This window comes from Lipotes vexillifer, unplaced genomic scaffold (genome assembly GCF_000442215.2).
Source record: "Lipotes vexillifer unplaced genomic scaffold, Lipotes_vexillifer_v1.1 scaffold441, whole genome shotgun sequence".
NCBI classification, from domain to species: domain Eukaryota; kingdom Metazoa; phylum Chordata; class Mammalia; order Artiodactyla; family Lipotidae; genus Lipotes; species Lipotes vexillifer.
Genome location: NW_006773600.1, coordinates 1,383,062 through 1,398,933, shown reverse-complemented (window position 1 = coordinate 1,398,933; position 15,872 = coordinate 1,383,062). Strand labels below are relative to the sequence as shown.

General features: G+C 41.8%; 1 protein-coding gene across 1 annotated transcript in view; it reads left to right on the top strand.

The window, feature by feature from the left end:
* The first annotated feature begins 1,036 nt into the window (after window positions 1-1,036).
* Window positions 1,037-15,872, top strand: part of MDGA2 (MAM domain containing glycosylphosphatidylinositol anchor 2) — an 846,526-nt gene continuing 831,690 nt past the window's right edge. The window contains exon 1 of the mRNA XM_007448438.1: window positions 1,037-1,316. Coding sequence (XP_007448500.1) covers window positions 1,037-1,316 — 280 coding nt within the window. The remainder of the gene's footprint in view (window positions 1,317-15,872) is intronic.

Genomic DNA, 15,872 nt, shown 5'->3' with positions numbered 1-15,872 from the left:
CCTTCTCAGGCGGCCGCTCCCGCGTTCATCTCCGGATGCCAGCACTACGTTAGCCCAGGCGGGGAACCCCTTCTGCGGCGCCCTCCTCTAAACTCCCGCCTGTCCCGGCCGCCCCCACCCCTCCACCTGGCGGGGGCAGCGCGGAAGCAAAGAGGACGCGCGCGGTGCCGGTGGGCACGCGTAGACGTGTGTGCGATCCGCTCTCTGCTTGGCATTCTCCGTCTTCTGCAAGTGACGGTGCCTGGACTCTGCTTTCGGCTCCCGGAATCGGTGCGGCCGGCTTGAGCCCCCTCTTCGCTGGCGTGGCGCTGAAGGCTATTTTGGAGAACGGTGGAGGTGGCCGCTGCGGCGGCGGCGGCGGCTGAGGCTGGTGCCCGAGAAAGCTCCAGACTCACACTCTGCGCCCTGTCCGTCCCTCTCCTCCTTCTTCCCCCTCCTCCCTTCCCTTCCTCCCCACCCCCGTCCCCTTCGCCGCACTCCTCCTCTTCCTCCTCCTCCTCTTCCTCCTCTCCCCGCTCGGCGATGCGAGCCTGTATCGTGTAACAGGATTGGCGTTGCAATGGCAACTGATGGAATGGGGGAAGGCAAGACAGCCGGGCTGGGGGCTCCGGGCTGCGGGCGGGCGGGCCGCTGCCGCCGCTTGACGCTCCGCCGGGGACCTTCGCGAGTTACTTTGTAAAGGCGAACCCAAGCGAGGAAGCCCCTGCTCGGTGCCCCGAGTCAGAGGCCACTTCCTGCTCCCTGGCTGCCCGCGTCAGGCTCGCACCGCTCGGCACACCCGGCCCCTCGCCAGCACCCGCCGCCGGCCCAGCGCGCCGCCGCCGCCGCCGCCGCCGCAGCAGCTGCGAAGACTCCAGTCCGCTCCCCTGAAGAACACTTCGCCTAACGGCTCCGCTTCCCATCACGCCCCCTGCTCCTCCCCGGCGTCTGCGATTTTCCCAGGCGCCCAGTGTGAGTGAGGGGTGCGTGTGAGTCTGTGTCAGGGTATTGTGTTGTCGGAGTGTGTGTGTGTGTGTGTGTGTGTGTGTGTGTGTGCATGAGTGTGGGGTGTGCGGGGCTCCTGCGCTCGGCTCACGGCCGCCGCCAGGGAAAGACAGACGGACTGCGCTTCCCCCTTCCGCGAGCAGTTCCCGGGCACCTCGGCTCGGCTGGGGAGCTAGCGGAGCGCGCCCGGCTGGCCGCCGGCCTCCAGAAGGTCCCGCTGCGTCCCCCCTGGGCTGGATATGTTCATGTTCACGTGAAGATGGATTTAGTGTACCGTCTCGTGTGGCTGCTGACAGTCCTCCTGGAGGGGATCTCTGGCCAAGGAGTGTACGGTGAGTGGAATCGCGACGCTATTGTGACCTTGCGATTCTTAGGGAAGATAGGCTGGTGAGCGAAAATGCACGACTCGCGCCGTTCCGGGGCCCCTCCCAGCGTGGCTTTTGATTTCCACTTCATCACGTTATTGGGAGCAATAAGGAGGCGGCGAGCGCGCTGCGAATCGGGCTGCGAGCCGCTCTCCCAGCGCCTCGGCTCGGGCTCGGAGTTGGGTCGAGCCGGCAGCCCAGCACTCGTGCGAATAAGTGGCTTTGCACTTGATTTATCCTCTCTGGGGACCCGAGCTCTAGCAGTCTTTGATTTAATAATGATTTGGCTCCTTGCATGCCTTGGTGTCGGTGCCGCGGTTTACTCCAAAGGGAAGCTTCGAATGTGACCCCAGGGGCTCCCCACTCCTGTCCGCCCCGTCTCTCAGCCTTCTCTTTACCTTTTCCCTTTTTTTGGGGGGGGGGGCGTGGGAAGAGTTGAATGCCTACTTGACTTGATTTTCCAGCTCAGGAAGTGGGTTGACAGTCGAGTTGCGTTCTGCACCAACCGTTGCCATAAGCAATGACTTGGGGAGGAGAAAATAGCAGGCAAGATTCTCGGTGCCAGACACAATTAAGGGACATGTTTATGTGAATGGATGAGCAAATGCATGAATGAACGGACGGCCAAGTCTGCGCGTCTCGGCTCCGGGGCAGGACACCAGCTCACTGCAACAGGAACATAATCTCAGTTCTCCGGAAAACGCAGGGCTGGGAGGGTTAGGACGGAGAGAAGGGTGAACGTGTTAATTCGGATGTTTTTAAGTCCTCAAGAGCCAATCCAGGTTCCTTCGCCTGTCAGCAGTTGGCACCATTGGTTTTCGGGACTGAAAGATACACACACACACTCACACCCTCTGGCTCAAATGTGAGTCTTCTCCTGGGATAAGCAGGCGGTGCTACAAAGGAAAAATAACTTTTGTGTTCTCGAGGTATGGTAGGAAGGTTAGGAGAACAGCCCTTAGGGGACAGCAGGCCGAGACTCACCCACAGCTCCCAGGCTAGGGCCGACATCCAGAGAAACTGTGTGCTGGAAATTTGGCAGCCCGCCTTTGGTCTCCCTCGGGGTTGGGACCCCAGCGCTGCAGTGCTAGGCACCGGCTGCCCCGGGCAAAGGGCATGAGTGTTCGTGGAAGCGCAGACCCTAGAAGTGACTTGGGAGTGGGCGTGGATGCAAGGGGACCTTGAGTCCTCAAAGTCTGGGAACGTGGAGTGCGCAGTGGGCAGGTGTTTGGGAACGGAGGCGGGAGGTCCGCCTTTACTCTCTCCGCGGTGTCTTGTCCAGGGCTGAGCGGTGCTGGGGGATGGTGGGGAGAGGGTCAGGAGCGGCGAGCACTGGGCTCTGCTTCGCCTCATCGGCCACTCCCCTTGCCTGTCTTCCTACTTCCCTCCTTGGCTCTGGCCAAGAGATCTTCACTTTCTCCCACCTCTAAGCATCTTAATTTCCCCTCTCTCCTCACTCCCTCTTTCCCAAATGAAAGAGAGCTTTCTTGGTGCTGGTGCTGGTGCTGGTACCGCTACTGCTGGTGTGTGTAGGAGAGATGCTGAGGTCTTGAACCTCTTGGCTTAAACCGCTTGGCTGATGGCAGGAGGTGAGGCCTTGGGCAGAGCAGGAATTCATTTAGTGCTCTTTTGACTTCTGCTGGACTCTGGTGTCCCGCAGCTGAGAGTGGCTGGGATTCTAGGGATGGAGGAATGCTGCAGATAAGATGGAACCTTCTCGTGTGAGTCTGAACTCTGCTTGTCCAAGTCTTTATTTCTCTCCCATTGGTTCAGATTAGCTCAAATAAAAAGAATTTTTGTTTTTGTTTTGTTTTTTAAATGTGTGTGTGTAGGAGATAATGAGAAGTGAGAAAATTCGGGGTGGGGGGGGTAGGGGATGTTCTGGAACTGTCTGGATTAGAAAGGGTTCCATTTTCCTGTCACTGTTTGTCATTCAGTTTGTCCTGGCAAGTCTAATGCTGGGCGGTGGGAAAGTGTAAGATTTAGGAGTGGAGACAAGTAGAGAACAATTGCATCAAAACAGTCCTGGGCCTTGCTGCTTAACAATAAGGGGAAAGCATTTCTGCTACTGAGCTGATGGTTGTGAAGGTGGTGGTCTTTTTTTTTTTTCTTTTACTATTGATGTGGTTATTAGTCACTTAGCTAGGAGTAGAATTGGCTTTGTTTGAAAATTAGTCAGCATCTCTAGTCGTTATAAATGTCATAGCTCTCAGGTGGGTGAAAAAATATATTTATATATTACTTTTCAAATATGTCTTACAAATCACAGAAGTTAGATTCTTAAAGTGGGAATCCGTAACCTTCAGTATGAGCATCACCTGGGAACTTGTTAGGAATGCAAATTCTCTGACCCCTCCCAGGATTTCTAAATCAGAAATTCAGAGTTTGGGATCCACATTCTGTGTTTTTCACCTCAGGTGATGATTAGGATGCATGCTAAAGTCTGAGAACCACTGATAAAACTTCACATTTCATTGCTTTGACTTTGTAAACCATGACCTTTCTTAACCTGAAGTAGTTTTATTTTTTGTGTGTGTGTGGAAGCATTTATGGGGAAGAGAAGATTTTATTTTTATTTAGGTATAAAATATTGATTAACTGTAAGAAGGACGTAGACATAAGAGTTAGCGTAAGATTATAAAGTGTGTTTTGAACATTTTACATGAGGAGTCTGGAAAATGATTAATTTAAAAAAAGCAGTGCAATTATAAACAGAGACTTCAAAGACCTAGATAGGAACTTTGCTAGCATATGTCTGTATCCCTGTCACCCTTTATTTGCCTGTGTTTGCCAGGTGTAAAACCATTCATGCTACACACAAAGTATTATTTCTTAATATTGTTTTCTAGTAACTAAGTTCATGAGAAAATAACATTATTTTATCGGTAATTCAGGCAAAATCACTTCACTGTAGCCTAAAACTAATTACATGATTTAGAAATATATCATTGTAACCTTTCTTCCTTGAAATAGCTACTCAGCCCTTCATTCTTCTACTGCTAGCCTGGAAAATTCTGAGCATGAAATTCAGATGTTTTTAAGTAATTGAGACTATTTGTTTTAATATATAGATTATATTGTCTTGAGTTACTGTAGTCCTCTTCCTATTGTGTTTGATCAGCCTGGTACTGTGTGTACTACTTAAGTATAAAAGTTTCTGCTATAGATCTAGGGACTTTCTGTCATTTATCTGGGAATACTGCTTAGCAGACTTACTGCACAGTAGCTGAGATTGGTGTATATGTGGCATTTGGGTAAGGGAGATTATCTTTTGATTTATATCTGCCTGTCTACCCTCCACCAATGATTCTGATGTCATTAAAAACCACTTTTTAAAAATGACATTTTTCCCTGTAGATATCTATATTTGTGTAGTTTTTATTTTTTAATAATTTTTTTTTTTTGCCATGCCATGAGGCTTGTGGGATCTTAGTTCCCCAACCAGGGATTGAACCTGGGGCCGTGTCAGTGAAAGCGTGGAGTCCTAACCACTGGACCACCAGGGAATTCCCTGTGTAGTTTTTAAAATCAATTTTCTTAAGTTTTTATATTCTCCCTTTTTGAATTTAAAAAGATTTTTGGTATTCAAGCTTTTTCCTCAAAATAATCTTGGAAGTTTAAAGTTTTATTTTAATTTTCTTTTTACTATATTAAACGTCACTGAAAACCAAAAAGTCATTAAAGAACAGTGAACTGGTATCCATTTTTGGCGTTGTTAATTTTGTTGCACTAAACCCATTGCATTACGTTTAGGATAACTGATTAAACATAGCATCAAGGGTCACAATGTAAACCCCAGCTAGGTGTATATGACTGCAATACTTAGAGCTGAGTGATCCAAAGTATTTTCCTAGTTTTGAAAGTTTTCTTTGTAAGTTATTCTGTGGATGTTTAACTGTGTTTTTTTAGAGAACCTGTTGATAATTACATAATTCTGAGAATCATATCTCCTGTAAACTTCACAGTTGTCTTGCTTAAAAAGGAAAAAACTGCTCCATTGACGCACACACTGTATTTTTACCTCTGACCTATTATACCCTTAATTTCCAAGGAGGCTAATAAAAGATTATAACTGCATTAGCACAGGACAAATCCCCACTGCAATTGAAAAACAAAATAAAAGTCTATGTCTAAATAGTTTTTAATGGGAGCCAAATCTACCAATGACTTGGTGTCCTAAAATAATTAATGTACTGCCCATTAATAGCTTGCAGGATGTGCTAGAAGCAATAAATAGAATAAGTTTATCAACACATGTGTATGACAAATTAGCAAGCTGTATTCTCTCAACTCAAGTAATATCAATTAGTCTCATAAATTTTAAGAATGACACCCCAGGCAGTAGATGACAGAAAAGACTTGGTGGAATCGAGAACCAGGGGATAAGGTAGACAGGAAGGATCTGGAAGATCTTTCAGACTGTCAGTGGGTTGAATCTAAATGTACAGATTGACCCAAAGGGATAAGAGTGCTCTGGGAGGTCAGTTGACCATTACATCCAGTCCCAGGATGTTTCCATCCTCACAGCAAAATTATCCCAAGGTGCATTGAATTGTGATTTTTGTCCTGTTTCAATTTGGAGAAACCCTGTGATCAGATTCTGCTTTTGACTGAACACATATTTAGGGTGTCAGCCTGTGGGAGATGACTTTAATGAGTGTTGCTAAAAAAAGGTAAATCTGAAGCTCTGTCATATGCAATTAGCTTTAACCTTCTCTCTTCCCACTCTTCACCCCACTGTCCCTATGTGCACACGAGAACACGCACACACATGCGCGTACCCTAGATCATCACCACTTTGGTCACCATCACAGAAAAAGTGGGCTGTCCTTTGTATCTTGAGATTATTTTTGCACATTCAAGGTTGTCCTTACTGGTCGTGTTACTGAGAATTTGCATGACAAATGAGCAGATTATCTTATACAGTGTTACTTGATCATGTCCTGTTTGTCCCTGGGAAGTCCCTAAGTGGGCTATTAAGTACTTTAGATTGAGCAGGTTGAACATTAAGCCTAAGGAATCATTTTCTAGAGAACAAATCAGTGAGGGTGAATAGATGTCATAAATGAAATTCAAGGAAGGCATTTTTCATGATCTTCATTATCTTGGCTTAATTTTATTGTCTCTGATACCAGCTCTTCTTATTGATATCGTAAAATTATTTTAGTGTTTGTTTTGTAAGGCAAACCACCTTAAACCTAATTTGAGAAACAGGTTTTCTGGAAAAAAATGTGCTCTGTATTCTTTTAAAATGTACTGTTTTAATGTGATTGGGGTAGGGCTCATGGGATGCAACTAATAGCATGAGACTGTGGGTTCAGTTTATGTCTTAACACAGTGTTAGGAACCGTGATCTTGGGTTGCTTTCCACCTATTGAGATAATTCATCACTCATGTTCTTTGGCCTGGTCCTCATGCTTTGGGAAGAGTCTTGGAAGAGTTGGGCTCAAGACTCAAAACGCACAAAGTCAAAGGCAAAGAGTCAGTTATACCCGCCTAGTCCTGGAACTGAGCTCTTGGCAGCTGCAGTGAACTAAAGGAATGTGCTATCAGCTCCCAGTTGAATTGGGGGAAGATCTTACTTTCCCTTTTGGCTATTTTGGAAGGACAAGCAAAGTATTATATTGAATTCATTTCAAGTATGAATAGGGTGAACGTTTTTTAGCTTCACTGTAATTGCCATTAACTGAATAGTCCCTCAAAATGAAATTTCATTTCTTTGCTTCAGTGACTGTCAATGTAAAAATATTACTTAGAGCAGAATGAATAAATGATTTCATTTATAGTCCACTGTATCCTATTTTTATTTTCAAATCCAATTAATAAACTTTTGGCCCTGTAAAGTCATAAAGTCAGAAGAGACTTTACGATGGCATTAAATCATCTCACTAATTTATGACACAGTGGCTTTATATTATGCTACTCTGATGGTGGTCCTATCCTATTCGTGAGATTTCTTTCACAACTCCTTTTTTCCACAATCCAGACTTATTCACTGGATGGATATTTTTTGGTCACCTTGCTAAAATCCCTCATCTCCATTATTGGATCATGCACTTAGTTATTTCCCATTTTATACCAGTACAATTCCATTTTTTTCTTAACTTATATGACCTTGAACTGACCCCAATTAAGCTCTCTTATATTGGTTTCTTACTACTTTTCCAAGATACTAATGCCAAGACACTACTTCCAAGATACTATTTCTGTCTTGTGTTTTAAAACACTTATTTCCTTTCCTGTTGATGTAATTGATTGAATTCAGTAAGAAAGATGATTTCCATTTCATAATCTAAATCATACTTTCCCCAGGAGTTCACAGTCATAGAAAAGGATTTCAAATGTTAGGAACATTTTTTTTGGCTATTACACATTTACTATAAATTTACCAATTAAAGACATTATGGTAGGAGCAAAGGTATTAGGAATTATGACGTAACTTTTCTTTCTGTCTTTTAGTATGCTACCTCTATAACTTTACGTAAAAATAGGAGACATCAGTTTCTTGCTATTCCCCGTCAAAACTATACCAAGGACTATTGTGTGGTTGGCAGGTGGGGTCAAATATGTGACATGTTACCATATCCGCAAGCAGCATATTTCTTGTCCTGTTTTGTTGGAATAGGAATGGGAGGGATAAAAATAATGTAGTGATTCTGTAGAAAGGGAAACATATATGTCTGAAAGAGGAAGGGTTGGTTCATAGCTAGACCTCCCACAGTCTTAAAGGACAGCAAAAAGGGCAGTGAAATCTCAATGAGGTGAGTAGGAAATCAAATGCTGGCCTGGAAAGGCCATTCGAAGAATATATCTGTCCTTTAAGTAATAGCAAAACAGCAAACTATTTTTTTTCTGAAATAAATAGAACTTTGTTCATGTGTGTCAGAGGAGGAAAAAACAATGCCTGCCATTTGACTGAATGACAACTTCAGGGAGATTTTTCTGTTCTCCTGAAAGGGAAAGATAGAAAGATGAGGAATTCTTAAACAGAGCCTATGGTCCCAGTGGACCAGATTATCCTACCTGCCAATTGATTGTACTTAAGGAGAGATAGGCACAGATTAAACATTGGGGCATTCTCTCTGTTATTTCTGAGTGGAGCTATGAATTTAGTCTAGGCCTTGCCTTGAGTCCACTTCCTACTGAAGAGGGGGAGGCTCCCACGAGTCTCCTGAGAAGGATATAAAACTCTGAGGAAGATATGCAACTTTTCAGAAATTTTCAGTAGGAATTATACACAGATTCTGGTCAGATGGAGGGTAAGTTCTGGTAACTTCAGTCAGCAAATTAAGGTATAACTTCTGTGGATTAAACATGTAACTAAGTAGTAAGAGCTGTGAACTCAAAAAGAGTTTACTAGTTAATTAAGACGATAACGCCAAATGGAAGAACAAACAAAATAAGGCTATGAGAAATATACAAATATTTGTGCAAGACGAGAGAGCATTGATAGCTGCCATGGTTGGAGGAAACTTGAAAAAGCTGGTACGTCATGATTTGAGTCTTGAAAGTAGGTTGATGTAATGTAGATAAAGAGGGAGGATAGGCCAGTGCTAAAGCACAGATCCCAGCTGCAGGAATAATAGGGCAGAAAGGAAAATAACCCTGCAGTACGTGTCTAGTATTAAACCTAAGCAATTTCTCCAAAGTTTGTCCCAACTAGAAAGATGTATCCATCATTAACCTATGGTAACTCCCTCTCCCCCAAAGTCTGTAAGTCTATGAAATAAATTTGACTGTGTGATACTCTGGAACTTGCTCAGATATTTATGTCTACCAAGTTCCTAGGTTTGTGTGTGTGCAATGTGGAGCCACCTGACCTGCTCATCAGGAGTTAAGACAGTTGTCTCTAAAGTTCCTGTAGGATACTGAGCCCTCCCCAATTCTACGCAAACTTGGGAAGCTTTGAACTTACATAGCAGCGCCTTTTGGAGTTAAGGTCAAAGACTTTTCAAAGCCTTTTTAAGAGTGCCTGCTACTTAGAAGCAGTGGACTGTGGGTCTAGAATCATGTTGTTCTTTACAAATGTACAGCCACTGAGATGAATGCGTTACCTTTATGAAAAGAGGTATGTGGTTTCATTATTTATTTATTTTTATTCTTGTGCAAGGCAGCAGAAAAAAAATCTTAATCTCTTTATCCCTCAGTTTCCATATCTAATAAACTCTTAGGAAAGTGGGCTGTTATACATAGAAAATGTAAATAACAGCAAGAATAAAAAAGTCTGGTTGCATTTTTATATCTGGAGTAGAGGGAGACTGCATAGCAAGTGTCCTTTATCTTCTTAAAAAAGTATACTCAGGTGGTCCAACAATTGGACCTCCTAGTAGGAGTGCCATTTGGTTCTCAGAACAGAGTTAAGGGGCTTGGAAGTAACAGGGAGCAAGTAATTGTTTTCTGGACAAAATAATTCCCATCTGTCAAGTCTATCAGAAAATAACTCAAGTGGTATATTTTTAAACAGTATATGTAATATTAATATGTGCATGAAAATGCCATTTGATATTGCATCTTGTATGCACATGTGGTTGGTATTGCTCCTCAGGCTAGTCTCCTTCTCTCAATCCATATAACCCTGGAGTTTTTCCTTTTGCTCCTTAATGGTGGGGGTGGGGAGCTGGTATCCCCACTCATTTAAGAGCTCTAGAGACAATTAGTGTCACCTAAACCTTATGACCATGAGTATATTTATATATGTGTGTGTTCAGATATATGTTCAAATATATGTATAAATCTTGCTTTTGTATCAAGGAGCGAGAATAGTCTCAATGTCCTGCCATTTCATCTAAAAATGATACAAATAGGGATATATTTGTAAGAGACTACAAGTCATTGATAATTTTAAAATAAAACCAGAGAAAATGAGAATAAATCATTAAGTGGGGCTGTCACAAGTTTATTGTGTATTTGGTCCCAAAGTGACCAAAATGACTGTTTCCCACCTAGTCGCCTAATTATTTTAAAAAATCTATAGAATTAACTGAAAAGGCTGGGACCTTATTCACCATTACACTGTAACAGCTACATACATAAGAAAGCATTTATATATATATATATATATGTAATGGATTTTAATTATCCTTGGTAAACACTTATTTTCTATTTTTTGAGGGTGAAAGGTAATTCACCTCAATAATACCCATTCATATAACTAACTACATGGAAGAAATTCATTAGGCTAGTTTTCTGAGTGTCAGAATATTAGCTAGTTATTGGTTGGGAATATTGGTCAGGTACTTCTGTAACCAAACCAAAAGGTCATCTTTACTTGAGACTTTAAACAGGCAACAAAATTATTAGTTGAGAATAATTTTCCTCACTACGAGGGATGAAAAATATTGGCTTTGCTAAGCATGTCACCTTAAGCATATATACACAGTAGACTCTGCGACATGCACACATTTAACTGACGTGTAGTTTTTGAGTTGTCAGTCTTATCCTGGTAGTATTTCAGAATTAGTGAAGTTATTATCAAGAAGTTGTATAGTTATTGTTTTTATCCTGGTTCTGAACTTGTTCATTCTTTTTCATGGCTCATTCTACACCATTATTGTGATTCTCCCCTCATTCTTTTATTTACTTACATTTTTCATTTGGTTCATGTTTCACACTGGACTATATTACCTGTACCCTTTCTTTGTACAGAGCTGCTGTATTAATATTAAAGTTTTCAGTCTAAGTTCACAATTAATCAAACCTCAATCTTGGGCTAATTTTGTTCTTACTTTGTCATGTGTGGCTTCATCTAAGTGTAATTGCCTAAGGAGGTGTAGCTCTCTTCTATTCTGACCCTGTAATATTGCTAAGATTGGGGTTTAGAAACTTCCCCCTCTTTACCTAAGACAAGAATAATTCTCAGTGGGCCACAGCCTTTTGACTCAGAGGCTACTTATCCTCTGATGATTTTCTGTATCTCACCAACAAACATTCCTCTAGTTGCAGCAGCTGGGGTTAAAAGTGGCCTTCTTCCTGCTTCCTGTGATTTTATAATTTACTGTTGAACTCTATTATCATCATATGATTTTAGTTGATATTTCGAAAAGCATTTAAGTTTTAACTTTTCTGTCATCATTGAAAACTCACTCGTTAATACCTTAATTCTCTAAGCTTACTGATGCAAAGAAGTACTTTGAAACCTTTTAAGTTTAATCACCTCTCCAGTTTCAGAGAAAGCGTAAAGAAGATATCTATGTTTCTACACATAAACTACACATATATATTTGTATATATAGTATATATGTATATACTCTAAAATATATATCATATATATTAACTGTCTATGAGTGTGTGGGTATGTGGGTGTATCTGTGTATTCATGGAGTGGGTCTCATGGCTGAACTTTAGACGAGGAATTGGATGGATTTCTTTCTTCCCTTGCAAAGCTGACTCTGATTCAGTGTTGACGGCAGGGCATGCAATCTCTCATCTAACATTCATTTTGTTTTTAGATATCTTTTGTGATAATGCATGTTTGTATTGTTCACCAATTTCCAACATTACCTTCAGAAACTCACATTACTTTTTTCCTTCTATATCTTTGCAATTGACAGAAATGTTTCTTAGCTGCATAAGAGCAATATGTGTGAAGTTTATTTTACCTGAACTATAGTGATGTATACACTTGAAGCCCAGTGTCACTTGCATACTCAAAGGACCATCCCTCCTGCTCTATTAGCCAGGTCTTTATACTGGTCTTTCCTCTTTTTTAAGTGGGAATTTAGAGCATAAGCCATATCTGTCTTCAAGTATGGATTCTAAAATATATCTGTAAACCAAATTCAATTAACTTGGGTTATCTGCTCTCTTTTTCCATCTGTCATTGAAAAATAAACATAGGATATCGTAGTTTTTTCATAGAATAATTGCCGTTTTTCAAGTGCCTCCTATATGTCACACCTTCTACTAGGAGTTTTTTTATACATTATGTCATACTCTAATCTTTGAATGAAGCATATGAGAAATCTGAAACTCGTACAGTTTAAATAACTACCACATAGTTACCGGTGGCTGAATTTGAAATCACATATGAAGTGTATATGAAAATAAATATTTGTATATATTCTTATATGTATTATTAAATTATATTCATATATGTGTATTTATACCCACTATGATGAAGCCATGCAAGTTACCTGGATCATCTTGTGCCATGTATGTGACGTCACAGTCTATATTTGAAATGCAGATTAGGTGATAAATTCTAGCTTTTTGCCTGAGAAATATAAATAGGTAGCTAATGTCAGCACTTTGTATCATAATTTTCTTACTTGGAAAAAGAAGATATGATTTATAATTTTCGTTGTTTTTTTTTCTTTTTAGAAGCAAAATGCCCATACTGAGGACTCTCTCTGGTATAATTTATTTTTGGACTAGTAGGATATTTTAAGCATATTCATAATTAGTGACCTGTAAAAATGAAGACATGGCTCTACTAGATATTCTGCAGAAGTAGTTATATTCCTCCATGTAAAATAGGAAGCGTGTGCGCATAAAAAAAATAAACTGTCAACTGTACTACTTTATTTTCCCCCAGGCTGATTAACAATCACTGGCCTTAGTAAGATTGATAGTTAAGTGTGATATTTGGCCTGATTTTTGCCTTGAGTTCCCTCTGGGTATTGCTTGGGCACTTTTTGCAGAGTTAATTGAGGAGACTGTATCAGCGTATCAGTGGGTTTCTATTCTTGAAAATCTTGTGCTCAAGAGGAGAGTTGATTGCAAGCTCTGCCCATCTCTTAGCTGCCAGGGAGTTCCTCAAACCTCAAAGCTTACAAATTAGTGCAGTTTAGTGATTTGTTTTAGGCTTTTAGCTACAGCATTTGCTGCTATAAAAGTAATTTTTTTCCTATGCTTTTTGAATGTAGTTTTTGTGTGATATAGTATAACCCTGTACCATTCTGGCTATTGTGTGATTGATACAGAAACTGCTTCGATAGGAAACCATTTCAAGCGAGAACAGGAAAGGTATTATATTCAGCTGTAATGCCATGCATTTCTAAACAGCTGATGTTTTCTTTAACTGATAACCACCCCCCAAATTTTCAGAGGCAGTTGAGCCTTTAGAACTTTAACTCTTAATTCAGTCTGGCCGCAAGAGCAGTGCCCTGAAATTCACTATACATTCACAATTCACAATGCGGAATTCATTAATTCTTAGTATAACTGGGTGCTGTGATTGTTGTGTTTTAAAGTCAGACCTCTTTAAGAATATGGAGAAACATCGATTTTGTGAATTTTCCTCTAAAGAGTGCTTCTTCATATTCAAGCCAGATAGTTGAAACTAGTGGTCTATGACTTTCTGCACACTGAAAATTGTGATAATGTTGTTAAATGGAGTGGGCCATCATGTATTTTGCAATCTAAGAATCTCAAATTAAATTGCAAGCCTCTGTAAAGGAATAGAGTAAGAGATGAGTCAAATCAAAGTTCAAAAGAGTTTAATCATAGATTGTATGTTTTTCCTACCTCACATATTTAATGATATATCTGGGAGTACTTACAAAAAATAGTGTACCCTGTTTTTATGTCTTTCTTTACTCCTAATTTTTGTATTTTATGATACCTTGGATGCAGTGATCTATTTTGGATGAAGGTTCATAGTGTCTTAATGATTAGGTATAAAATTATATACCTAAGATGCATCTGTATGTTATGGTTTATCATTTAATTGGATATTATAAATATTAACAATTAATATTAATTCAATTAAATGTCTAAAAAAAGCTGGAATAGAGATTCTTATGAACTTGAAAATGCTATTTAAATATCTTTCGTTGTGACAAAAGGTAAAGTCTAGATATTTTTAAAGATTATTTTAAAATTGTTCTAAGAATATTTTCTGGTGGCTTGACTATTGACTGCTTCTCATTTGTTGTACATAGCTGTCATCCTCCCAACAATAATTATGACATTGCAGAGGTTTTCTCATTATTAATGAAAAACTCAGCATTTCTACAAATGGGAAGTGTTTGATAAAGCAAATAAATGAAAACCAGTAAAGCAAACTTCCAGTATACTATTGTGTGCTGTTCTGGGGGGATTGGATTTGAAGTTGCATGTGGAGGAACAGGTGAGTTAGTCTGGTCAGGGTATTGGCCCGCAAATAGGCAGAATCAGCTGGAATCAATTTATTGCTATTACAGGAAAATAGTTGGGCCCAGGTCATGGGAATTAGTAGGATGGATCAAAGCAGGATGAGGTGTCTGCTTGTCAGAGATTGAGAGGCAGATTAACATGCAGGTGGTTTCGGAGGGAGTGCTCTTGGAAGAGAGGGAGGGAGCCAGAATTCAGCAGCGGGGGAGAAGTTGAGCTGCGATTCAGTTACAGCAGAGTCCTAAACTGAGCAAATGGGGTACTATGAAGTTGGGGTAGACCTTCAGAGATGTCCCAGATAAAGATCCTTTTCATCCCCTTTTCCACCAATCACTGGGTGTGGGCTGCCCCTGGGGAGCGGGCAACATATCTCAGGTTCCCTTGGGTTGAAGGCAAATCCTGGGAGAAACTCAGCTGTGAGCAATCAGAAGGTAACACTCTTGGGCATTGGGGGAATTAATGCCTTCATGCAGAAGGGGTTCCGGACAGTGCACCACATCTTCTAGACAACACCCCCGTGGTGTTCATATTGGCTTGCTTATGAAAGTTCATTCTGGGAACTGGTCCTCTGAGAGCAGGCCTCTTGTCTTAGGGATACAAACAAGAAGAAAGCCTGCGGGATAAACTTCAGCCCCTGCTGCTGCTCCTGAACTCTGATACTCATCATCCCTTTCTTTTTTTTGTGGTACGCGGGCCTCTCACTGTTGTGGCCTCTCCCTTTGCGGAGCACAGGCTCCGGACGCCCAGGCTCAGCGGCCATGGCTCATGGGCCTAGCCGCTCCGTGGCACGTGGGATCCTCCCGGACCAGGGCACGAACCCGTGTCCACTGCATTGGCAGGCGGACTCTCAACCACTGCGCCACCAGGGAAGCCCCATTATCCCTTTTTTAACCACCTTTTCTAGATCTCCCTTACCCCCAGCTAGCAACTCTAATGGGCTGGTTGGTGTAAGCGACCCTGAAGGGCTTGGGAACCTGGTCTCTATGCCCTTTTCAGGCTGCTTCCACAGCTGCTGCATTTGTCAGTTTGCTTTCAGAATCAGGAGGGAGCATCAACAGATACTTAAGTGGGTCACCTGGGTGCCTGATGTCTTCTTCCCTCCTCACATTGAGTCCATAGCAGTCTTGTCTTCTCTTAACAATCAGGGTTAATTGTCCCTGCCTGAAAGGTGACTTTTTCTTGCCTGCTTGTCTTTTGCGCAAGGAACCCACAGTGGCTAGGTGGCAACTGTCACAGGAGTTTGAGACTCTTGCTCTTTTCCCTGGGGGATGTGTTACCCCTCTGGAAACTGGGAATCTTAGCCACACAGGGTCTATAATTATGGGGATTGGAAGCACAGATACCCCATGTGGGTTACTAGGAGTGAAGGTAAAGGGACTCTTGGACCTGTGTGTTCTACTTGCTAGGGACACAGTTCCACATAATGATAAT